The sequence below is a fragment of the Camelina sativa genome, chromosome 9 (assembly GCF_030686135.1).
Source record: "Camelina sativa cultivar CO46 ecotype springtype chromosome 9, ASM3068613v1".
Taxonomy (NCBI): domain Eukaryota; kingdom Viridiplantae; phylum Streptophyta; class Magnoliopsida; order Brassicales; family Brassicaceae; genus Camelina; species Camelina sativa.
The window spans coordinates 41,788,287-41,811,715 of record NC_141888.1 but is presented as its reverse complement, the minus strand read 5'-3'; the positions used below and the strand labels follow the sequence as shown (position 1 = coordinate 41,811,715).

At 33.8% G+C, this 23,429-nt stretch overlaps 4 protein-coding genes and 1 non-coding gene across 6 annotated transcripts; 1 reads left to right on the top strand and 4 right to left on the bottom strand.

Moving 5' to 3' along the window:
• Positions 1 to 6,206: 6,206 nt before the first annotated feature.
• LOC104714511 (tubulin alpha-2 chain) lies at positions 6,207 to 8,480 on the top strand. The gene is made up of 4 exons (XM_010431899.2): positions 6,207 to 6,507; positions 6,827 to 7,061; positions 7,162 to 7,532; positions 7,621 to 8,480. Exons 1-4 carry the CDS (start codon positions 6,415 to 6,417, stop codon positions 8,272 to 8,274), a joined length of 1,353 nt encoding a protein of 450 aa, XP_010430201.1. The 5' UTR covers positions 6,207 to 6,414; the 3' UTR covers positions 8,275 to 8,480.
• Positions 8,481 to 8,852: 372 nt separating this feature from the next.
• On the bottom strand, positions 8,853 to 8,966 carry LOC147939372 (U5 spliceosomal RNA). Its single transcript, XR_015567672.1, has one exon. It is a non-coding gene; the product is annotated as a U5 spliceosomal RNA (small nuclear RNA).
• A 329-nt stretch (positions 8,967 to 9,295) lies between these two features.
• On the bottom strand, positions 9,296 to 11,647 carry LOC104714510 (glucose-6-phosphate/phosphate translocator 2, chloroplastic). 2 transcript variants are annotated; one of them, XM_010431897.3, is made up of 5 exons: positions 10,997 to 11,647; positions 10,495 to 10,720; positions 10,163 to 10,385; positions 9,752 to 9,965; positions 9,296 to 9,583 (listed from the first exon to the last, which is right to left on the bottom strand). In XM_010431897.3, the coding sequence occupies exons 1-5, from the start codon at positions 11,486 to 11,488 to the stop codon at positions 9,572 to 9,574; spliced, it is 1,167 nt and encodes a 388-aa protein (XP_010430199.1). In that variant the 5' UTR covers positions 11,489 to 11,647; the 3' UTR covers positions 9,296 to 9,571. The 2 variants fall into 2 exon arrangements, with proteins under 2 accessions (XP_010430199.1, XP_019085221.1); XM_019229676.2 differs by lacking the exon at positions 9,296 to 9,583 and having other exon boundaries at positions 9,722 to 9,965; positions 10,997 to 11,618.
• A 3,270-nt stretch (positions 11,648 to 14,917) lies between these two features.
• On the bottom strand, positions 14,918 to 16,134 carry LOC104714509 (CRIB domain-containing protein RIC9-like). The gene is made up of 4 exons (XM_010431896.3): positions 15,842 to 16,134; positions 15,639 to 15,736; positions 15,395 to 15,455; positions 14,918 to 15,247 (listed from the first exon to the last, which is right to left on the bottom strand). Exons 1-4 carry the CDS (start codon positions 15,900 to 15,902, stop codon positions 15,084 to 15,086), a joined length of 384 nt encoding a protein of 127 aa, XP_010430198.1. The 5' UTR covers positions 15,903 to 16,134; the 3' UTR covers positions 14,918 to 15,083.
• A 3,255-nt stretch (positions 16,135 to 19,389) lies between these two features.
• LOC104714508 (putative dolichyl-diphosphooligosaccharide--protein glycosyltransferase subunit 3B) lies at positions 19,390 to 21,068 on the bottom strand. The gene is made up of 2 exons (XM_010431895.3): positions 19,895 to 21,068; positions 19,390 to 19,656 (listed from the first exon to the last, which is right to left on the bottom strand). The coding sequence occupies exon 1, from the start codon at positions 20,992 to 20,994 to the stop codon at positions 19,936 to 19,938; it is 1,059 nt and encodes a 352-aa protein (XP_010430197.1). The 5' UTR covers positions 20,995 to 21,068; the 3' UTR covers positions 19,390 to 19,656; positions 19,895 to 19,935.
• Between the last annotated feature and the right edge of the window lie 2,361 nt (positions 21,069 to 23,429).

Genomic DNA, 23,429 nt, shown 5'->3' with positions numbered 1-23,429 from the left:
AAATCAAAAGAAAAAACAACTCAAACGAAAAAATAAGATAAGCACTTACAGAGGATCAGGGAAACACAACTAAAATTCAATTAACATTAGTCGCTCAGAAATTGACAAAACTATCACCAAACAGAAGAAAATGTAAGAGATACATACACCGTTAGTTGAGGGAAAAGATGTTGAAATTCGAGTTCCAGATTGTGTTCACATTAGACTTAAATTGAATGACTTACTAAACCGGCCACAAAAATATACACCCCAAAATGTTTTTCTAAAAAGCATCATAGAAGCAAAAATTAAATTTTACAACACACAATTCACATCCAATCGAAAACCACACTCTGGGGCCAACCGCAACAAAACGTAAAACTAAGATCTCAAAAACAATGGATAAATTATATATAAAATGAAAGGAAGAAAATAATTAAAAACAACAGATTTGCACACACCAATTAACACTTAACTGGAACAAAAACATTAGGGGAGAACCAATTACCCCCTACAGATACGAAGCAAAGAGGAAAACACCCAAATACACCCAAAAAAAAATGTGTGCATCGATGAAAGGGATGAATGAAGAAGGATAACAAGCATCAAATAAATAGTTTCAAAACTCTTATTGTCCTGTAGATCGCAAAAATGACTTCTCTACTATCTGTTCATGAGACATCACATTTTCTAAGGGAACAAAGCCATTCCAACCTCAATAACATACCACTAAAGACCCAATAGACCAACACAATTTTAAGGCTTACAGAAAATAAGGCCCAATGGCAGAAGCACAAAAAAAAAATTAATAAAAACAAGGAAAACAAAATTGTAAGTAACTGAGATTTTTAAACATTTTTAATCAAAAGCCACTAACTAATCACTACAAACACAAAAGTATTGACAAAAGAACTACTTGCACAGGTTACTAATTAAATAATAAAATAATTAAAAAATTACCTACAATTACATATAAAATACCAAATAACAATCCAACGACAAAATAACAATTTTTTAATTAAAGTAACGACTAAAGCGGGACAACAACTAATACTATACAAACTTAACTTCTAATTCTATATTTTTTTTTAAACGAAAAAGAGATCATGATGATTTAAATTAATTAAAAATCAAAAAATTGACTACATTATACTAACTGAAAAAACATACAGAAAAAAATAAATTAACAAAAGAGCAAAGAAAAATATACGGACAAACTAACCAGACGAAAAGAGGAAAAATACATACCAAAAAAACAAATTAACAAAATAACCAAAGTACACATTTATCTAACTTCCGCGCGTAGCGCGGGTCAAATGCTAGTATATATATATATATAATATTTAACAAGCAACGGGAAAAGTCGCAAAGTTTAATAGAGAAAACAATAAAGGTACTTTATATAAAAGGAGCAACGTCAAAAGTGGAGCCCATGAGGGTCTTAACTCGATAAATGTGGATTATAAAGTTTGGTCTTAGCAACAAAATTTAATTTGGGATCAAATTAGCTGAGAGAGTGTCCAGAAACCAATTTAAAGTTACATAACGATATAAATGGTGGTCCATGAAAAAAATGAAAGCTTATGGGACCATTTTTGCTTCTTCTTTATTATTTTCCTTCATGGCTTAGGGGGTAGGTGATGACGATGGCCTAGAATGGTATCATGATTAGGTATTTTTATTCGTGATTATCCTACCCATGATTAACCAATGAATGCTAAACCGATTTATCAAAAAATCGTGCTTGGTGAATGACATATTGCTATACCGCGTAAACCGATTAGACAATGATGTGATTCAGTGATTCACCAACTAAGATATAATCAGGTCCCAAAGCCTCTCTTGAGGTTAGTTTTTACTTTCTAGTATCCACCTAATAAAACAAAGACTAAAAGAAGTCATTTCAGTCGATGGTATTAGTAGGTATTGGAAAAGGAGTAAAGACTGAAAGACGACCTCTCGTACGTTGTCTAGTTCAACTAGACTAGTTGGTTGTTTGCCCTTCGTTACCAAACCGAGAAAGAATAAGATTCCGTGAGTTAAGTAAGTTTGTCTTGCTATATATCTGATATATCATGGTTTTTATGGTTTTTAACCATGATATAAGTATGCTTTTTGAGTCTTTTGATTTGTTTCTAGGTTATTTTAGAGTCTTAACAGGTTATTTAGGAATTTGGCACGGATGGGGCAATATGGAACAATCTGGATCATTTTGGAGCACTTTACCGAAGGAAATCAAGTTGGAGTCGGAGCAGAGACCAAGCATCGATCGACACCACTTAAGGAGTATCGATCGACACTCGTGTTTACCCGACGAGAGAACAACAAATTTGGAAGTTTTACAAATCTGCCCAAAGTCTTCTATAATTGCAACATAAGCCCCTGGACGTATTTTAGGATGTATATATATGGTTTTTGGGTTTTAGAAACCCTTAAGTTATTTTCTAGCAGTTTTTGAGAGAAGGATATTGAGAGTTTTTGGGAGAGAGAGATCTGCTTTGTAGAGAAGAATTCTTGAACTCCCTCTTCTACTTTTTAATATCTATTGCATGTTATTCAGAATTATGATTTGTTCTTCATTAAACATGTCTGAGTAATTTGCTTGTTAGGTTTAGGGTTTTTCATAGGGTTTTTATGATTTATTAGATCTGAGATTTTTAGGGTTCTTAATCTTTTATGATCTTCATCCTTGGTTGTTCTTCACAATAATTCTTGATTGATCACCTAGAATTGTTATCTTAGGGAAATAATTTGATATGAGAATATAATTGCTTTCCTGATTAAACCATTGATGAGCAGAATTGTTTATTACAAAGAGATTTGAATTAATAATTCTGTGAACTTATCTAAACCTGTTCTTAAACCTGATTTATTACTTGGAATTTTACAAAGATATTTGGATTTTCTGGTTTTAAATTTAGATTATAATTGCAGTGAGAACTGATTATTTTACCAAAAGTTTAGAGTTCTAGATCTGATTTTTATTGCTTGAACCTTAATTAATTTATCCGATTTAATATTTCATAATTTCCTGAGAAATTCCCTAGGCTTAGCTCTTTTGATTTTCTGAATTCACAACACTTTTATTTAAATATTTGTATTGTTTTATTTTAATTCAATTTAACTTGTTTAGCGTAATTTACAAAACTTTACAATCTATTGTGTTTGATCTTGAATCTCTGTGGATTTGACCCCTAAGTACTGCAGTGATCTCTTGTTTGAGAGAGTAGCTCTAGGGATTAATTTGAGCTTATCAATATCTTCGATAGATAACGAATTAACGATTGTAACGAGGCGAGACGAGACAGGTGTGAGATCTCCCCATCACGTCCAATCAAGTGATCGACATAGCACTCAGCCGGCTTAAACATATTAGTCTGGACAAACTTAAAAAGAACGTCTCTTAACACATCATAAAACTTATACATTTTTTCTTTTGGATCTCTTTGATTAACTTTTTTCCTTTGTGTCTTTTTTAGTTTACAATTATTTTTTGTGTTTTAATTTAAAAATTTTGTTTTTTTTAATCCCTTTATCTTATATTTATGTACCCTTTTAATCTATGTACATGGAGTCGCCACACTGTCTGCCCCTATAGTTAAGCCGACACTTTTAGTACTTGGGCCTTAGGTTTTATAGTGTGTTTGAATATATTTTATGATTATTGTTATTTATCTTCCTTTCTAAAATAGATATTTTATAGTAATTTTAGATGGTTATCTAAAAAATTATAAAGATTATTTGATTTAATTATCCGAAAATTTTGTGAAATTTAAATTACTTTTGTTTTTCATGCAAGATTTTCAATTAGTTTTACATTATTTTCAACAACAAAAAAAAGCCAAAAAAAAAAAACTGAAACTTGTTACATTTTCTGATAAATCGAAAATTTGGTCCAAACTCAAAACCTTAAATAATTTATCTAGAAATTGACCAACAACAGTTTCCAAAACTTCTCGGATATGATATGTATAAATGTCTCCATCTCGTCCGCCGACAAGATTAGCACAAAATAATTGGAATCGCAAGTTGGAATTGAATTACGTTTTTTCTTTCGGTGGGTGTCGTCTCACCAACTTCACAGAAAATCAGATCACAATCTACTAAAATAGTAATTTCATACTATTATTATTCGTCTAATCATTGCTAAATCAAACGCTCACATGACCCCACAAGGTCCACAACAACACATACATCATTTTATTGGAATTGTCTTTAAAACACCCGACGAAATACCCGAACCGCAGATGACATATATGTAATGGGCTCTCCCGTCATAACAATCAGAACATTCATAACAAGTCCAAAATTATCAGTTTATGTCATTGGAAAAATCCAATAGAAGCCCATCTAATTTGGTTATCTAAGCAAAATAGTATATAGTCACGTAATGAGACGAATGAGACTACCCTTGTTTACACTCCATTAGAGGAGGATGATACATATAAAAGAGCCGGAACTGAGAACTCAACGACGACTACAACAACGACATTAAGAGGAAAAAAACTAAAGAGATAGGAGATAAGGTCAAAGGAAAACTTGACCTTCCAACAACGCTATCTACAACACAATAGTCGCCAAAGCTTAAAAAATGGGACCAAGCCCTTACCCATAGAAAAAGTTAGAACAAGTCTAACAAAACCCTCAGTACAAGGGAAAACGGAAAGACCATCAAATTGATCCGAGAGATAATATGATCCATACAATCTCACACGCCAAGCCAGGCAAAATAAACTCCGAAAATGCATTCCGTTAAGAGTCATATAGTCATTCTAGCAAAGCTAAGCAGATGTTGACATTGAAACCACCATCTTACTAACTCTCTCTGGAGCCGCAGACCCCTGATGAACGGAATATAAATACAACAAGAAATCCAAAAGACAATTTATGCAAATGTACCTCAAAAGGATTTTTCACATATTCGGTGTCAAATGCACTTAGAAGTGTTGGTTTGATAAGAAACTCTAAAAAAATTTCGTATACCCGTTATAATTACAATTACGAAAATATCCTTAGATTTCAAATTGTACAACTTATTACCCGTTTACCGGACAGAAAGAAACATAACGTAAACATTTTTTAATTTAACGTATACGTAGATTGAATTTTTGGATAGAAAAAAAAGATATAGAAAAATAGTAATCTACCGAGTGTAGAGAACAAACATATACATTTGAGCAATGGCGTCATAGTATCTTACTATCTTACAGAAAAAAAGAATTTTTTTTTTTTTTAACTCAGGGTAATCCCAAGCCCATATAGGCTCAGACTAATCCCCTGGGGAAAAGGCAACCTATGGATAGGCCCCCTTCCGAGTTTTCAAATGGATCGTAAGCAAGGATTCATACTCATGTGGGTGTCCGAAAATTCGTGAGATAGTTCCCTCCAGCAGAGTTCGAACCCATATTGTGTTTGCAACCAGAGCCCATCCTTACCATTAGGCCACGAAGACCCAGACAAAAAAAGAAAATTTTCGTTACCTTCTAATTTGATCCCTTCCTTTTTTATTTGTTTTCTCAAGTCTTAGATCAATTTCTATTATTTGTATAGTAATATGAAAATAATATTTAACATTTTTATTTGATTTACATTATGAGATGAAGACTTTTTTACTTCGACCAAAAAGCTAAATTTGTATAGGATAAATTCTTCAAAATACTATACTTCTTGTCAAAAATAAACATGTTCCAAAAAACCTATGAAAAGTATAGATTTTTAAGGATTTTAAAATTTAATTTTAAAGGTTTTGGTTAACTAATTTAAATTTAGAATATATTTTTTAAAAGTAAGGTTTAATGATTTTTTTTGTTTTGGACAAAAAGTTAAAATTTAGTGATTAATTATCTTTTTTTTTTTCCTTTTTATTGAAAAGAAAAAATAAACATGCTGAAACTGGAAGGTGGAAGCCACAATGAACAAAAAGACTCGTGTTGACTCGGCAACACGAAAAACAGTGGCAGTGCAGCCGCCAAAGATCAGTCAAAACTCAAAAGCTTCGTCAATCGAAGATTTTGGTTCAGTTCTCTTATCGTTTCGGTTTATTCTAAATATCGATTTGATCCGGTTTATTTCCAATTAATTTCCGGTTTAATTCCCCACAATTCATGGGATTTTGTTTTTTTTTTCAAAAATAAAAAGAAACGTTCAAACGAAGCGAAACGAGCAAAATTCAAAATTAGAAAATACACCAAATTACACATATCGTGGTTAAACAGCAACCTAATTACACCATTACACGTGTCATATGGGATACGTTGGGCTTATAAATATAGACAAACACCTTTGGAGAAAACCTAGAAATCAAAAAAACAAATTCAGATCTAGAAAAAAAGAAGAGCGTCTTCATAAACGCCCTTCTTCTTCCTTCCTTCTTCGTCTTCTTCTCTGTAAAAAAATCTCAAAAGTTTCTAAATCTTACCCTTCCCCGAAACGAAGATGAGAGAGTGCATCTCGATCCACATTGGTCAAGCTGGTATCCAGGTCGGAAATGCTTGCTGGGAGCTTTACTGCCTTGAACATGGCATTCAGGTTCGTCTCTTCCTCTTCCCTCTAATCTACATTTAGATCTGTAGATTTGTAGATCAGATCTGAGATATTTGTCCCTGAGTTCTTCGGATTCATCATTTAAAATGGCAGATCTATAGTACCTAACTGTTTAGATTGATGAACGAGACCTCTTGTAGATGTTAGATCTGTGTTTGATTGCGACGCCTTCGTTGATTCGTAGATTCGAGATCCGATTCTTTTGTTTTTCAAAATGTAGGTTCGATTTGATTCTATGTCTAAGATCTTTGGATACTCTTATTGATTGTGGTGTTTTTGTTTTTGTATGGTGGATTGTACACAGCCTGATGGCCAGATGCCGAGTGACAAGACCGTTGGCGGAGGTGACGATGCTTTCAACACCTTCTTCAGTGAAACCGGTGCAGGGAAACACGTTCCACGTGCTGTTTTCGTTGATCTTGAGCCAACTGTGATCGATGAGGTCAGAACCGGTACTTACCGTCAGCTTTTCCACCCTGAGCAACTCATCAGCGGTAAAGAAGACGCAGCTAACAACTTCGCCCGTGGTCATTACACCAGTATGATACTCACTCACTCAATCCCTTCTTTATATATATCTCCGTGATATGATTGTGTATTATTAAAACTGATTTGATTTTTGTAATCTTATTATCTCAGTTGGGAAAGAGATTGTTGATCTGTGCTTGGACCGTATCAGAAAGCTCGCTGATAACTGTACTGGTCTCCAAGGATTCCTTGTTTTCAACGCTGTTGGTGGAGGGACTGGATCTGGTCTTGGATCTCTCCTTCTTGAGAGACTCTCTGTTGACTATGGTAAAAAGTCCAAGTTGGGTTTCACAGTTTACCCATCTCCACAGGTCTCTACCTCTGTTGTTGAGCCTTACAACAGTGTCCTCTCCACTCACTCACTCTTGGAACACACCGATGTCTCTATTCTCCTCGACAATGAAGCTATCTATGACATCTGCAGACGTTCCCTAAGCATTGAGAGACCAACCTACACTAACCTTAACCGTCTTGTCTCTCAGGTATAGAACCAGCCTGCAACAATTATAAACACTAACGTTTCTGCTGCTTTGTTTCTTGTGTTTACTCTCTTTGTTTATTTGGTTTCAGGTTATCTCTTCGTTGACTGCTTCTCTGAGGTTTGATGGTGCTTTGAACGTTGATGTCACTGAATTCCAAACCAACTTGGTCCCATACCCAAGAATCCATTTCATGCTTTCCTCCTACGCACCAGTCATCTCTGCAGAGAAGGCCTTCCACGAGCAACTCTCAGTTGCTGAGATCACAAACAGTGCTTTTGAGCCTTCTTCCATGATGGCCAAGTGTGACCCACGTCACGGGAAATACATGGCTTGCTGTTTGATGTACCGTGGTGATGTTGTTCCCAAGGACGTGAATGCAGCAGTTGGTACCATCAAGACCAAGCGCACAATCCAGTTTGTTGACTGGTGTCCTACTGGTTTCAAGTGTGGTATCAACTACCAGCCACCAACTGTTGTTCCAGGAGGTGATCTTGCTAAGGTGCAGAGAGCTGTTTGTATGATCTCCAACTCCACAAGTGTTGCTGAGGTGTTCTCCCGTATTGATCACAAGTTTGATCTTATGTACGCAAAACGTGCTTTCGTTCACTGGTATGTGGGTGAGGGTATGGAAGAAGGAGAATTCTCTGAGGCTCGTGAGGATCTTGCTGCATTGGAAAAGGATTATGAAGAGGTCGGTGCTGAAGGTGGTGACGATGAGGATGATGAAGGAGAGGAATACTAAGAAACATACATGTTTCTAAAAACTCTTGGATTTTGTGTGGGTTACTGTTATCTCGTGTTGTGTGAATGGGCTCGAAACTCTTACGAGTCTTAGTTGTGTGTGTTTTCCAAAACTTACATTTCTATCTCTATGATCATTGTCTACCTCTGTGTGTTGTTGTTGACTCGTCTCTTGCTCTTTGGTAATACACTTGTCTCTATGATCAAGTCAACCTTAACATATGCTGGGAATTTGGTAAAGGAAAAAAACAAAATCGAAATGATATTGTTTGATTCCAGCATTTTTTTCCAAATCCACCTTTAATATAATATTAGAACTCTGATATGAAAATAATCTGAGTTTCTGTTACAATTGAAATTATTTTCAAGAGCTTATTATATAGATGGTGTAGTGTACTGATTGACAGAAATTAGTAGTAAGCAACTAATTCGATTAAATATGGAAAAAAACTAACAAAACTAATTCTTCGTTATGTGAATTTTACACAAGCAATCAATGATGTTAAATTATATATTGCCTGGCAGTAGCTCAATGTAACTAATTGAGTTCAAAATTTAAAACTGATAATAATGTTGGGTCGATCCGAAGACCGATCCCTCCAAAAATAGGCGTATGCCACTTAGCGTGGAGAACACACGGTATTCTTTAGTAAAAGGCGAAAGAATAGTTCGCTTTGTGCTCACCACATGGCTGCGTGATTTTCAGCGAAAGACCAAGACCCTTATTTTATATGCAGCTTTCACTACTAACAAACCCTCAGCTACCCGATGTGGGACTTTCTCCCAAACTACTTCCTTTTATTCTTACGCCGTCGTTTCACAGTATGCGGGACTCTCTCCCAAACTGTACTTCTTTTTACTCGTACGCTGTCGTTTCACTATTGTTTTATTATAATTTTTACATGTTTTACTAAACTTCTAAAATGATGTAAACCCTTATAGAAACTTATAAAACACCAATTTTTATGAAATAAAAAACTAAAAGCCGAAACACATTTTCTTAGAAAATTATAAGAAATAGATTGAAGAGACAAAAATGAATTTCTGCAATATATTATAATTAGTCTAATATGAGATACATACAATGTAAAATAAAATAAAACAAAAACTAAAAGCAAACACTCATAACATGGTCATGAACTTCAAGCTCCACTTTCTTCACATTCATTGACGAGAAAAGCACTTTCCGATGTTGATCTCACCGGAATATTCTTTCCTCTCTGGCTATTCTCTTGTTAGTATTTTTTTTTATTTTTTCTTTTCAAGATCAACCAAAGAAATTGCCTCCTAAACCATCCTCACTGCTTCGCCTGCTCAAGGAAGGAACAGGGGAATAACGTTAATGAAAAGTTCATTAGAACTATAAATTCGTCACTCAAAAACCAATTTGAGTAACCGAAAAAGAAAAACTTTGGCTATTTGATTATTTCATTAAAGAACTATTCCATCAAGTGATTCGGCGGCTATTGTTTGTTTACCTGTGAGTAGAGGAAAGTTCCAAGAATCGCAATGGCAGCACCAAGTGCATTAACCAGTTGAATCGGGGTATGGAAAATGATGATCGATGCAACAATGACGGAGATACGTTTCATCGTATTACCGATACTGAAAGTCAACGGCGAAATCTGGTCTAAGGACATGTATGAGACCTGATTGTACAAATGGTAGAACACACTTTGTGCCACTACCCACCTGTTGATTTCAAACATGAAACACAAAACATTAAGTTTCTTGCCAAAAAAAAAAAAAAGTTTCTTGCAATTTATAATACCCCAATTTGATATCAAAACATGTTAGAATCTTAATAGAGACATTGACCAATCAACTGAAGTCTATAAATTCTAACAAAATACAAAAGAAAAGAGTATTCGTTTGGTTTTAGTTCTTACCAGACAAAGTTTGGTCCGACTTGAGAAACAGCATTTTGCCAACCAGCAGCCCACATTTGAGGACCTTCGACGGCAATAGCAAATGGAGTGAGGATCAAAAGAGACATCATCGATAAGCAAGCGTAGTAGTTCATTCCGCTCACTGAATTCCCTTTCATCCCTTTCTTCGAAAATATATTCCGAAACACAAATGCCAAATTCGATATCATTGCCCCCATAAACCCTGCCAAAGTTTTTTACATAAGACCATAATATATCAAACAACTGTCACAATGTGAAATTCCTTTTGGTTACAAAAAAAAAACCAATCTTATAGGATTGTGAGTATTTACCAGTGATGTTGAAGTTAAGCTCTGTAACAGCAGCGAGTGCACAGCCTCCAATGATTGGTAAAAGAGAGAGATAGACAGGAAGAGGGAAAGTCTCGCCCATGAATAATCTTGAGACCAATACAGTGAACGCTGGTTCACCACTTTTAATGATGTGTGTGAAAGAAACTGCTACTTTTGACATACTCACTGTTGCCGCCACATGTCCTATCGTATGTGCTACAGCGACCTTGAAGAAAAAAAAAGAAGCAAAACATAAATCAAAAACATTCACTATCAGACAATAAACAAGTTGAAGTTCCACCATGTTCTAGTGTTTTAGTTTACAACTAGCTCGAGCTCTGAATTATAATAAAACAAATAATAAATCCCTTCTAGCAACAACATCATGACAAAATCTAAACTATCACCGGAAAACAAAGCTCAAAATCAGTTTCATGCCGGAAAATTAGCAACAAAACCCTAAAATTTAAACCGGAAAACAGAGTAAATCTTAAATTCTTACCGGGAACAGAGTTTTCCAGAAATCAAGATCAGTTTTAGGAGCATCTGCGATTCTAGTAGCCCAAGAGACAAGCATCATCAGAGAGCCACAAGCGAGAGACAAAGTCGAAGTAAGCCACGGGTAAGGAAAAGCATTGAGGACTTTCTTGTTGTAGATGTTGAAAACAACGTTAAGTGCCCACCAAGTCGCGAAGTAGATTCCGATTTTAAGCTTCTGCGCCGACTGTTCGTTGGGAAGCTCGATGTTGATGTCGAGTGGACGAGATCGATCCGCCTCGTAAGCTTGAACTCTGACCTCACGCTTGAAATTGGAAGCTGATGAAATGTGTAGAGGCTTTTGATGTGAGATAGCATTGGAGCTGAAGCTTTGGTTATGGCAGTTTTTGATTATGTTTAAAGGAGAAAACTGAAGCTTCGTTGGAATTGACCGCCTAACCCCGCCGGAGAAGACGGTGGAGAAGGAAGATGAAGTAGGTTTAACTGAAGAGATCATTGTGTGTTTCTTTCTTCTTGAGTGGGTTATTGAAGAAGACGATGGTCTCGAGGTAGGTTTAAGATTATATCAGAGAGGGAGAAGGAGAGAGAGAGAAGAGACGTTTGTTTATTTGTTAAAGTGGAAGAGGGAGAAGAAGAGAATTTATAGGAAGAGATTGAGAACAGAGGAGGGAAATTAAGGTTTCGTTTTGGACTGTAACGACAAGTTAGGGTTATTCAGACTTTTTTGGAATATACGAAAATACCCTTTGTAGTTAGGTTTTGTGGTTTAAATTGTATGGGTACATTCGTCAAACTAAGGGAGAGGCGGTGCATTAGATCCGGTTTAAGAATTTGATAAATTATTTCTTCTCAGAATTTGATATTTATGACCATGAAGAAACCAAGTGTTTAGAAATAGTCTACACGTTACAATTACTTTAAAGAAGCAAAGATCAATTTTGGAAATAGTCTACACGTACTCAACTATTTTCGTGATATTTATCAAATTTTTAAGACTAAACTGAATATATAAATATCTGAAACCTTCATGTTTTGATATATATATATATATATATATATATATATTTGCTTATAATTAAATTTTCTATATTACAGAAAAGAATTTTCAATATTCAAGATTTGTATTTTCTCCTCCTTTGTGGACTTAAATAATTCCAATTTTGGTTTTATATTCTTGCCGTCAATAGTTATCAAGAGTCAATGAGTAATTTACATGTGACAAAGTTTAGTTTGTAAGTTAAGCTATAATTCAATGAGAATTATGTCGTTGGATTACCAATATCATCATTGAAATAGATAGTTGTAAAATGTAAACCAACGGCAGTATAATTAACTTATATACATCATCGTTTTGGCAACAATGACACGAACAACGCGATGTATCATTTGTCATTTTCATTCGTCATCGATGCTAACGACAATAAAAAGGTACAGGATCTAGAGTATTAGATTTATTATATATATGTGTAACGTTAATGTAATATTATTTTGGACCGTTGAAATCAAAGAAGGTCTAGTCACATGTTGGCCGTACAAAGGGCGCTTGGCCAATGATGCGACCTCGCAAATGGAATTCTCACCGTAGAAAATATCCCAAAAGGAAAATTACAAAACATAACAAAGTTGTTGAACACATGCAACTCTCATTACACGACAAGCTCTCTCTTCACCAAACACTGATTCATACAACACATGTGTCCATTTGCTCTGTGTGTTTATAGGTTGGGTAATCAATTGGTTCATGTTCGACGGCTAGGAAAATTTTGCAGGAAAGTTCGTAAGACTGGGGAAATCAACGAATCATCAGAAACATCGCTGTCCAAATTGTTCAGTTGATGGATTTTTCTGCATGCGCGATTTGCTCCGTGAAATATGAGTCGTTGATTCATTTAACTATTAGATATTGAAATGACCATGAATTGGTAATACACAATAGAGTTGTTATGATGTTCATGGTTTAGACGTTCAATTAAAATTGTAAAAACAACACAATGGGGTTTTGAAAATAATAATAATACACTTTCAAGAAACAAAGCATTCTAAAACAATCCCATTTGCAGAGGTTTTCTCTTACTTACAAGTAACAGTAACTTTTACTGTTAAAATTGTGTATAAATTTTTTTAAAAAGTTTTAAGTTCTCAAAATTTATTACCGCATTGACATTGAGCAATTGGACAGCACCAACGAATGATATCGATTCTCAAGTCGTTTTCATCAGGCCCGGCTCATACCTAGGGTGAGAGGGGCGGTGACCATGGGACAAATTTTCTTTTTTCAAAAAACCTTAAGCAAATGAGGTAAAAAAATGGAAAAAGAAATTATGTTGGAAAGGGTCTAAAAAAAATTATATGCCTAGGGACCAAAAAATTGTATGCTCTGTTATCATTTTTTTTTGGGTTAAAACTTAAAATGCATGTCTTGCTACTATTCTCTTTTTATTCAACAGTGAAATATAAATAATTAAAAAAGGTATGGGCTAGATATAAGACTTTTCTTACATAAGTTTTTGCATTTTATGGTCACTGAACAATATCGTTTCAGTTCCTTCTTTGCCACTACTTTATCTACAAATCGATTCTTCCTATAGAAATATATAGACATATATGGGCTGGATCATATCTGCCAGAAAAAATGTTTGGTCCAGACTTTAAAGTGTGTCCATTACTATATCCGCTTAAGCCAATGATCCTACGAATACATGTATGACTTTATTGACCATTTCGTTTATTTTTTTGGGTTTCTGTAACGAATGGTGATTCGGACTTTGATAACCGACTAAATCTCTATAGAATGGTATAACGGTGGAGTAGCTTATTTCTCGAATTTTTAATGAGCGTGTAAACATAATAGTATAAATTTGACTGGTCACTGAACGAAATGTCATTTATAGCTATCCACGAGCCCATCAATAACAAGTAGTATATAATGACCATATTCATATGCAATCTCCAATGAGTTGGAATGATGAATTACTCCATCGTTTAGAACCTACACCTGAGCATTTGGATGTAAGGAGATGACAAGTGAAAAACGTAACGCTTGTTACTTGGAGGACTTTTCTCAAGATGAAGAGTTTAGCGCTGATGTATTCGAGGATCCCTTCAAAATTGCGTAAAAATCACCAAGGCGGATTCCCATGTGTTATAGTTATAATATGTTACCAGCCTTCAATGACATTAATGTAACTCGAACCAAAATAAACCTAAAACGAAAGAGATTTGACTGATATGACTCGAAGTTGGTCACTTGGTCTAGTTGAGCTGACATGAATTCGATCATGTGACGTACTTGTGTTTCCAAGGTGAGTAAATATGAGTGTTATTTTTATTTGTGGGAGTGTTAAATTTTCTATACTCGAAATGATATATTGTATTTTGTTTAAGGGAGGTTAGTGCAATTGCAAAAAGTTATACTCATGTACATATAAAATGTTTAAAACTATTTGTGTTTGGTCTATTTTGTTAGATTTTCTCAAGTTTTTATGCATAAGCTTATAAGTTATGAGTATTTGAATTCTGCAATATTTTTCTTCTTCTATTAGTTAAGTTCTTATTAATGACAATATATATATTGTTTCTTAATATTTGTGTTTTAGCCAAAAAAAAAAAACTATTAAAACGTGAAAGAGGGAGTAAATTTTTAGTGGTTGTAAACTTATAGAGATAAGTCATCTATATTGTTGAAAAATAAGATGGAAAAGAAATTCAGAAGCTTCTAAATTTTACGAAAATCACTTTATGAAAAATGAGCAGACAAAAACAACAAAGGATATAGACTTGTGAAGTCACATAAATAGTTTTTAACAAACAAAAAAAAAGTCACATAAATAGTAAATAAACAGAGGTAGTGAAACTGTGAAATAAGTAGATTTTCTTCCAAACTTACTTTTTTTTTCTTTCCCATCACATTCACATCACAACCATATTAATAGTAAAACCATTCCAATATCATTGCAAAGACAATATGAGTATTAATTTGTACACACTTGATATATCTTGAACGGAAGCATTAAGATTGATATCTCACCTATATTCTCTATATATATATTATTATATAAACAATGACATGGGAAATTAGAAACGAAAAATAATTAAGCAAGGACCTTGCTTGATCTTGAGAATCTTGGTGACCATGAATTACACAATAGAGAAGCTTTTGAAGAGAGTTTCTTCTTCAGGTTTTGTTTTGTTGTTTCTCTTTCCATCTCTTTGCTGCTTTGAACTTCTCCAAATGCCTCCATCGCTGATTTCAAATCTATATTTTTTTAAAAAATACATTTCATTAGAATCTATGTTGTCAAACATATATATATATATTAGTGTTTTATGTATTCATCAATTAAGTAATGATACATTAGCTTATTTATTGACAGAACGTTAAACAATAATAGAAAGAACTTGCCTTGAAATGGCCATGATGAGTTTGGCTCTAAAACATTGTTGCTCGTCTTGAATTCATGTAGCTGCAAAATTCGATTAACCGGTTAAACTAAACCGAAAATCGATCAACATTGTAATTTTTTCTTTTTTCCATTTGCTATTACTAAAACAAATAATGAAATCCACATAAAAAAACAGAGACATCATCAACGTTGGAAAAAAAAAAAAACATGATTTCTAAAAATTGTTGCAAGAAAATGTCTTACCCAACTAGGTGCACTACTCGATGAACTATCCCAACCAATATGTGACACGTGTCGAACATCTGTTGGATATCCAATTTCCATCTCTTCCTCCTTCTCATCTACAAAACAATATCCACATTTAATCCATATTCTTGTTATCATTCTAATGATCATTCGTTACCATTCCATAAAACTAAACAAGATTAGATTTCTAGTCCATTTACCAAAAATGTCGGAGAAACACTTGAAGCTCTTGTGATAAAGCCCTTTGAATCTTGTAGTCATGCTCGAATCCAACACAACAATAAATGTTATAGCCTACTACTTATAAAGATCCCAAACACTTCTTACATTAATGATTATGGTATAGAAAAGCAATGAATCGAACAGAGAAAAAAAGAACAGAAATGAGAGGATGATGAAGATGAAGAAGAAAGAGAAAAGAGAAAAGAGACAAAACAACCTTTCGTTTGAGATTGGAATAGTTTATAAAGACAAATAAGAAATGGAAGGAGACATGAAAGAGTAGTGGTAATAATTATATATCCCTATAAATTAAATACAAAGTATATTCTTGATCAATTATTGGAGAATATAAAATTTGTATAGTTTTTTTTTTTTTTTTTTTGTATAACGGAAAACAGAAAAACGAATATGTTACCCGATAAAGACAAGGAGAATAGTGTTTTCGGTTTTTGTATACCAATGATGTTATGTAGTAAGACAATAAGCAAAATTAGTTAAAGGGTTTAGGTGATCCATTCCATGAGTTTTAGTTCAACTACCAATTCCATCCGTTTACTCTTTCATTATCCACTCCGATACAAACAGTTCAAAAAGTGGGTTACGCTGCGTTTAACGCATATTAAGACTGAAATCTACAATGGTCCATTTCTTGTCTTTCCAATCTGACGTTTATATGAACGCTTTGGTTGATTAGCGGATCATTGTCTAAATGGCATGTAAGTGGTCTAAGGACTATAAACTTTTTATATATATATAAGTGTTGCGTACGCCTAATTCTTCAAAGTTTAAATTACCTATTATAATACTGGATTTTGACAGCATAACAACTAGAATTTGGAGTTGAAAAAGTATGATGTAATATATACTAATAAGCATAACAACTAGAATTTGGAGTAAACTGAGGTAAATATGTAATATACGACTTATATATTTACCTCAGTTAACTAAACAATTTTTCTTTATAAAATGCAACTATTCATTGTTTTTCTTAGAACTTAAAAATATAATTTAGTGATTATATTATCTATAAATTATGTTATTTCATATATTTTATATCCATAGTATATACAACATTTAAACTATTCATATAAATTGTTTTGGTTCCTATTAAACGCTTAGTGTGTGAATTACAATGAGTGTGAATTTTTGATGTGTTTGCTAGATTATTTCATATATATAATGAAGAAGGCTCTAATAATTTGACTCAATACATTGATAACCTCTATTATATTTTGTATCTGTTATGTTTTTCAAAAAGTGGTTTGATTTAGGCTCACAAAGAGGGGTCATATACATATAGTAAACGAAAAAAAATAGGACGGTCTATATCCTCATATGGTATAATTAATCCCATGAAAAAGATAGGATCGAATCTTAGCCCTTCGAGGAAATTAACCACCATAGTATTATTAGTGGTCAACAACTAGTGTAAAGGTCTGTAGTTTTTCTTATAAGAGTTGGTTCAGCTATATCATATGCTAGCGTTTAAATTATTTGTTTCATCCATCAACTAAACCAATATGGCAAGTGTAATCAAAGATTTGGTCCAACAACTTGAAAAACTAGTATAATCTGAAAAAGTTGTTAAATTATGAACTGATTTTAATATTTATATTATCAAAGTATTCGAAAGGAACTTAATCTACAGTAGTAACTGCATATTAGATGATCATATAAAAATAAAACTATTACCGAGTAAGGTAAATTAATATATAAGTCGTACTGTATAATACTTTATAACATGGTTATTGATATTTTGTGGATTTTTTCATATGATTTGTTAACATCATAAGAAAATAAGATCTACAGATCTAAAACAGACAAATAAAGTTTGGAAGTTCACGGGTAAAGCAGTCGAAGCATTAAAAATATATAGATTGCACCATATCATATAGTTTTTGTATTATACACTCGATCCAACAATTTTCATATACATGCCTCTCAAGTTTCAAACACAATTTCATTTCTAAACATACTTTATTTTTGCTAATTACCAAACGACTTTTGCTTTAATAATCAATAAGAAAGCTGTCGTTTATTTTTATACTAATTAATGACTAATATATACAAGGCGCAACAAAAAAAAATTATATTGCTGTCATATCAAATGATTAGCCTTAATCTTTTATTTATAGATTTGGAAAGCTACACATTTTTGAGATATATGAGTTGAGGCCTTCACGTTTTCTGGTTCTCTATAAATGCATAACGACATACGATTATATATGTGTATATACATTTGTAAGTATGTATATGCAATCGTCATTGTCTTAAATTGTAATAACATACAATGTGACTGTATGAGACAGGCTGTGTGTGTGGTTTTGTATAATAGGTTGAAATATGTGCTTAGTCACTAGTCACTTTCAAAACACCTCGTGCCTTTGGGTTATAAAATCCATTATCCCCGTCGAAAAATGATTTTGATTTTTAAGTTTTATTTACCCAATTTTTATTAATCAAGTATCTTCCAAAAATTATGGTAAACTAGTGTATATTAATATGGGTCAATCTATGTAATTCCATTTTAACTTGATGTCAAAACCCCTACATGCGTCAATCCAACTCAAATCAAAATCAATTTGATTGTGATGAATGGCTAAAACTAAAAGGTTCTCGTCTCAAACGAGAGAGACCAAAAGTAATATATAAGAAACGTTTAGGGGTGGTCAACTAAAACTCAAAGGCCCAATATTTTGTGTGGGCTTGAAATGGATCGAATAAGCTAAGTCAAGATTATACAAGCAAATCCAAAGAAGAAAGAAGATATTCATCAACCATTTGATTCGACAAAAACCAAATCAAAGGTCATTTTGATCTCATCTCGTATGGGATGGTTGTGCTTCATAGTTGAGGAAGTTCCCTTGCTGGACATTTTTTTTGCTAACTGCTCTATGTATCACCGCTGCAGTAGGTGTTCTCTCGAAGACTACACTGGATGGATGCTATGAAAATAAAGGTTTCAAGAAGTCCTACTTTGGACATGTGCTCGGTCGGGCTCATAAGGCTTCCATCACTTGAATGTCTTGTCTGGCTGGACTCATAAGGCTTCCATCATTTGAAGGTCAAGCTAATCACGACTCTGTTTCGCGAGCTTTTGTGCACTCAACTCTTATTGGTGAGACTTTTGATTTGTGTTTAAAGGCCAAGGAAGATGCTTTAAATGTTTTATTGCTATAAATGTTTTGTTGCTGATGATCAATTCCTTCGTTGGTGGAGGCTAACTTGTTTTCAGTTTATAAAATATAGTTTGCCCAAACAAAAAAAAAAGGTTATTTTGATCATACAACATAAACCCTCAACTGGTTTCAAACTTCAGTTTCTACGTGTATTTTAAAAGCAAACAAATAATCAACGTCAAGATGATGTATCTGAGAGGCGTGATTCACAATTATCAAGTTTAAATGATCTCAGAAAAGTTTGAACAGCTGATGATATGCCAATGCAATGCCTAACAAGAGGAAACATGGTTCCCACCCTGGCAAGCCTGTGTCATGTCAAGTGGCTAAAACCTAACAACGGTGTGTAAACCAAAAACTCCCATCTCTATCATATTATAGATGGTAATTAAAAAACTCATACTTGCAAACCAATCTTTTCTGACTCGGTTCTCAAACAGAGAGTAACATGAGATGGTAATACTCACACAATAAGTAAAAGGTTCCATAATGCTTACACAGTTACTATACTCTACTCTCTAAGACAACATCCTTTTTCGGAGTAGATGATGTAAGCAAGACTAAAGGGAAGATATAAACTCGTGGTACAGTATCTGAATTTCCAAATATTGTTCCTACACAGAGATCAAACAGAACAGTATGATAGATTTCATTAACTAAAAGACCTTGGTTCTATATGTTACTCATTCAGATAAATAACTTAACAAGATACTAATGTAGCAGTAAAGAGTTTAAACCATCTGAAATTATAGTACTACACCGATTCAAAAGTATATCAAACCGAAACACAAAACGTCCGAAAACATCATTACTCAATTCTCAGAAATGTTTTACAAAATCTAAAGCCATTACCTTGTTGTAACCACACCACACTCCTCAAGAATGTGATGAAATCAACGCCAGCTCGATGGCCAATACGGATGAATACCGTATCCAGTCTTCCAATTATCCAAGTAAACAACTTTCTTCACAGCCCAGAACGATATGAACAAAGCCAAAAGCATAACCAATCTCTGTGCATTAAGATTCTTCACTCGAACAAGCACATTAGTAACAAAAGCCAAAAGCAATCCAACAACAGTATACAAGAATCCAACAGCGAATCCTTCAGCTCCAAGCTGCATACCAGATCCTTGGTAAAAGAAGACAAGCTTATTCGGATCGTTACGATCTTGAAGAAACATAGGCATTTTCCTGATAATGTTGTGCATTGTACCAGCAACGCTAAAGAAGTAAACAAAGATAGCACCAGCTAACCAAAGTCTATGATCATGAAGAAGAGTTTCTCCTCTCAGGATCCGTTTGATAACGAACGGAGTAGCGATAACGATCAAGGCAACGATAACTCCGATCTGAGACTTGGAAAGAAACGGCGGACGTTGAATAGGACCGACCTTGAGTTTAGTTCGTTGTTCGACGAACTCAGCCATTGATTCAGCTAACCTAGAGTAATCAGATTGATCCATCTGACCAGATTCATCGCGGAGGTTCGATATAAAAGGACTTACGAGACGAATGTGAGGTAAAGCGTTAACGCCGAAGAGCTGAAACGAAGACTGAGATTTCGAGAACTCGATCTCGCAGAAGAAGAGCTTGGTTCCTTCAGATCCGTTGTTGTTAGTGAGGTAGGAAGCGGAGACGACGCCGAACTCGCGACGGAGCTCTTGTAAACGAAGCTCGGTTTTGCTGTGGAGTTGAGTAGCGTCGAAGAAGACGAGTAACGAGTAAGGACGAGGAGTGGAAGCAGAGGTGAGGAATTTAGAGATCCCGTGGTCGTCGAGATGGATTACGCCTGATTCCGTGGCTGATCTGAGTGAAACAAGTTCGTTGACGAGATCTGAATCGGAATCCGAATCGGAAAACGAAGCTGCGAAGGCTGATGAGAGTGTTGCTACGAGGAATAGAAGAGAGACGAGTTTTGATTTGACCGCCATTGTTGATTTTGATCTCATCTCTCTCTCTCTCTCTCTTTTCAGATTCGAGAAGAAGACGAGGAAAAGTGAAAGAAAAAGGGTATTTTGCCGTTTACCAGAAAGCCTCTAGTTGAAGAAGAAGGTCTTTTGAAGTTTTTTGATTATCTCGCTGGTTGTCCCATGTGGGAGGTTTTGATTGGTTGATATATCCACGTGGATAGTTTCGATTCGAGGAATAAAATTACATAAGGCCTATGGAGGGAGGGGCCTCAATTCGTCTTAACTCTTTAAGGATCTAAAGCAGAATCTAACCTAAGAGAATTTTGAAATCACATAACTCTTGTTGGAACAAGAATCGTCGGCTTGTTGAAATAAGTTTGGGGATTGCTTGGTTGGTTTATGCTGTCTTGGCTTGTGGAGTAAATATCAAAAAATAACTTGCATTTTTTTGATGACATGTGTGAATAATATATTCTTGTTATATTATTCATTTTATTTAGATGACGATAATTTCTTTTTATATATCTAAGCTTAATTCTAGAGTGACATATATCTTAGATGTATGAGTCTATCAAATGTGTGCTGTTAGGGTTAGCCGGAAATAGAAAAAGACTAACGAATTGCTTTTTGTGGTTTTGTAGGTAAGTAGAGTACTCGAGTTGTGAACTTCTTACGATCAGTTGGCACAAGAGGAAGAGCTGAAGAGATAAAACTTAAAAGTAATTGAAAAGTTGTAACAAAACTGTATAAGAGTGTGTTTTCTTATTAAAAGTAGAGTTTAGTTAATTAAACATTAAAGGATAATTTAGTTTATATATTAGTTTGAAACATTACACAAGTATTAAATTAAAGGACTAAATTATCCAGAAATTTATTGGAAGGAAAAATATATTTTTTTTTTCTCCAGAAATCATATCATACAAATTCAATTAAAATATTATCTGCAAAATCTTAAACTAAAATATTAAAGAAGACAAAACAATTTATTATTTATAAAACCTTATAAGTTTATAACATGAATATAAAAGTTTTTTTGAAAAATTAAGAAAAAAGTGTGGTCCACAAAAAAAAAGAGTTAAATTTAAGTTATTTATAAAACCTTAAACAAAAATATTAAAGAAGACAAAATAATTTATTATTTATCCTTAAAAACTTAAAAAGTTCAAATAACATGAATATAAAAGTCTTTTGAAAAATTAAGAAAATAGCGTGGTTCACACAAAAAAAAGTTATGTATAAAACCTTAAACAAAAATATTAAAGAAGACAATACAATTTATTATCTATAAAACCTTAAAAACTTAAAACCTTAAAAATTTTTTAAAAAATATGAATATAAAAGTTTTTTAAAAAATTAAGAAAAAGTGTACTTCACAAAAAATAAGTGTTAAATTTAAGTTATGTGTAAGGCATGTTGGACCTAGAACACCTCTTACAGACCACAAAGAATATGGACTGGATGTTGTATCCCGTTTGCTTACCCAAATTTAAAATTCAACACTTAAAAACTAAAACAAAATAAAAAGAAAGTAAAAAAATCCGTACAAAAAAGAAAAGTTTAAAAAGTCGAAGAAAAATATTGGTACTTTCCAACAGTCGGGCCTTCAAGAAAGCCCACTACTGAGTGGATGATTTGTAAGCAAAAGTGGATTAGCTTTTATTTATAGGGGTTATGGGTTAGTATCCGTTTATTATATATCCGATGTGGGACTTGGTTAATTTTTAAAACGTATTGGGCTTTTATTCGATCAAAGAGGCTTATGGCGGCGATAAAGATATGGCGGCAGACTGTGTGGAATACGGTGGATAATTTGTAGCCGAAATGCATTAGTTTGATGTGAGAGACAACGACTACGGAAGAGCATTGAAATTAAAGTTGGTGTCACTTGAAGAACTTACAAAAATTACAGAACACAGAGAAAGACACTCTGCATCATATGCTCTGTGTTAACACAACACATATAAAACCCATTTTGATCAATTTTTAACACAGCCATCATCAATTGGCGAACAAGTCAGTGCAGATCTCTCCATAGAATCTAGTAACAAGATCAAGGAAGATAGGGTTATTCAGATTATTCCAATAATAGAGAAGCTCTTCCATGTCCATCAAGTCATCAATTTTCCCATCTTCAACGATCATATAGTTCTCGAAGCTTCTACAAGCCTCTTTCACACCATCTTCCTTTGACATGTTACATCGAGTCTAGTAAACTAATTGATACTTTAAAATGTGCGATTTTTGAAAGATATAGTACTACGAAGAAACAAGATTATTTGGAAAAAAAAACTTGCAACTGTTGGGATCATTAATAATTTTAAACCCTTATATGTGATAATAGAAGTAATCTCATCCGTTGGATTAAAGTTAACACAAAAAAGTGGGTTTGCTATTATATATAGATTCATAGTTTTTTATCCAAAAAAAAGTTTGTTTTTGATATAGTTTTATTTACCTTTCCTATTTTATTACAT

What these genes read in the sequence shown, in the direction of transcription:
- LOC104714509 (XM_010431896.3), bottom strand. Translation starts at nt 15,902, where the DNA reads ATGACTACAAGATTCAAAGGGCTTTATCACAAGAGCTTCAAGTGTTTC. An exon ending in GTGTTTCTCCGACATTTTTG is followed by an intron (nt 15,737 to 15,841) that starts GTAAATGGACTA and finishes ATTGTTTTGTAG; the next exon opens with ATGAGAAGGAGGAAGAGATG. An exon ending in CTCATCATGGCCATTTCAAG is followed by an intron (nt 15,248 to 15,394) that starts GCAAGTTCTTTC and finishes AAAAAAATATAG; the next exon opens with ATTTGAAATCAGCGATGGAG.
- LOC104714510 (XM_019229676.2), bottom strand. Translation starts at nt 11,488, where the DNA reads ATGATCTCTTCAGTTAAACCTACTTCATCTTCCTTCTCCACCGTCTTC. An exon ending in TCTGGAAAACTCTGTTCCCG is followed by an intron (nt 10,721 to 10,996) that starts GTAAGAATTTAA and finishes TTTTTCTTCAAG; the next exon opens with GTCGCTGTAGCACATACGAT. An exon ending in GCTTAACTTCAACATCACTG is followed by an intron (nt 10,386 to 10,494) that starts GTAAATACTCAC and finishes AAACTTTGGCAG; the next exon opens with GGTTTATGGGGGCAATGATA.
- LOC104714508 (XM_010431895.3), bottom strand. Translation starts at nt 20,994, where the DNA reads ATGAGATCAAAATCAACAATGGCGGTCAAATCAAAACTCGTCTCTCTT.
- LOC104714511 (XM_010431899.2), top strand. Translation starts at nt 6,415, where the DNA reads ATGAGAGAGTGCATCTCGATCCACATTGGTCAAGCTGGTATCCAGGTC. An exon ending in GCCTTGAACATGGCATTCAG is followed by an intron (nt 6,508 to 6,826) that starts GTTCGTCTCTTC and finishes GATTGTACACAG; the next exon opens with CCTGATGGCCAGATGCCGAG. An exon ending in TTAACCGTCTTGTCTCTCAG is followed by an intron (nt 7,533 to 7,620) that starts GTATAGAACCAG and finishes ATTTGGTTTCAG; the next exon opens with GTTATCTCTTCGTTGACTGC.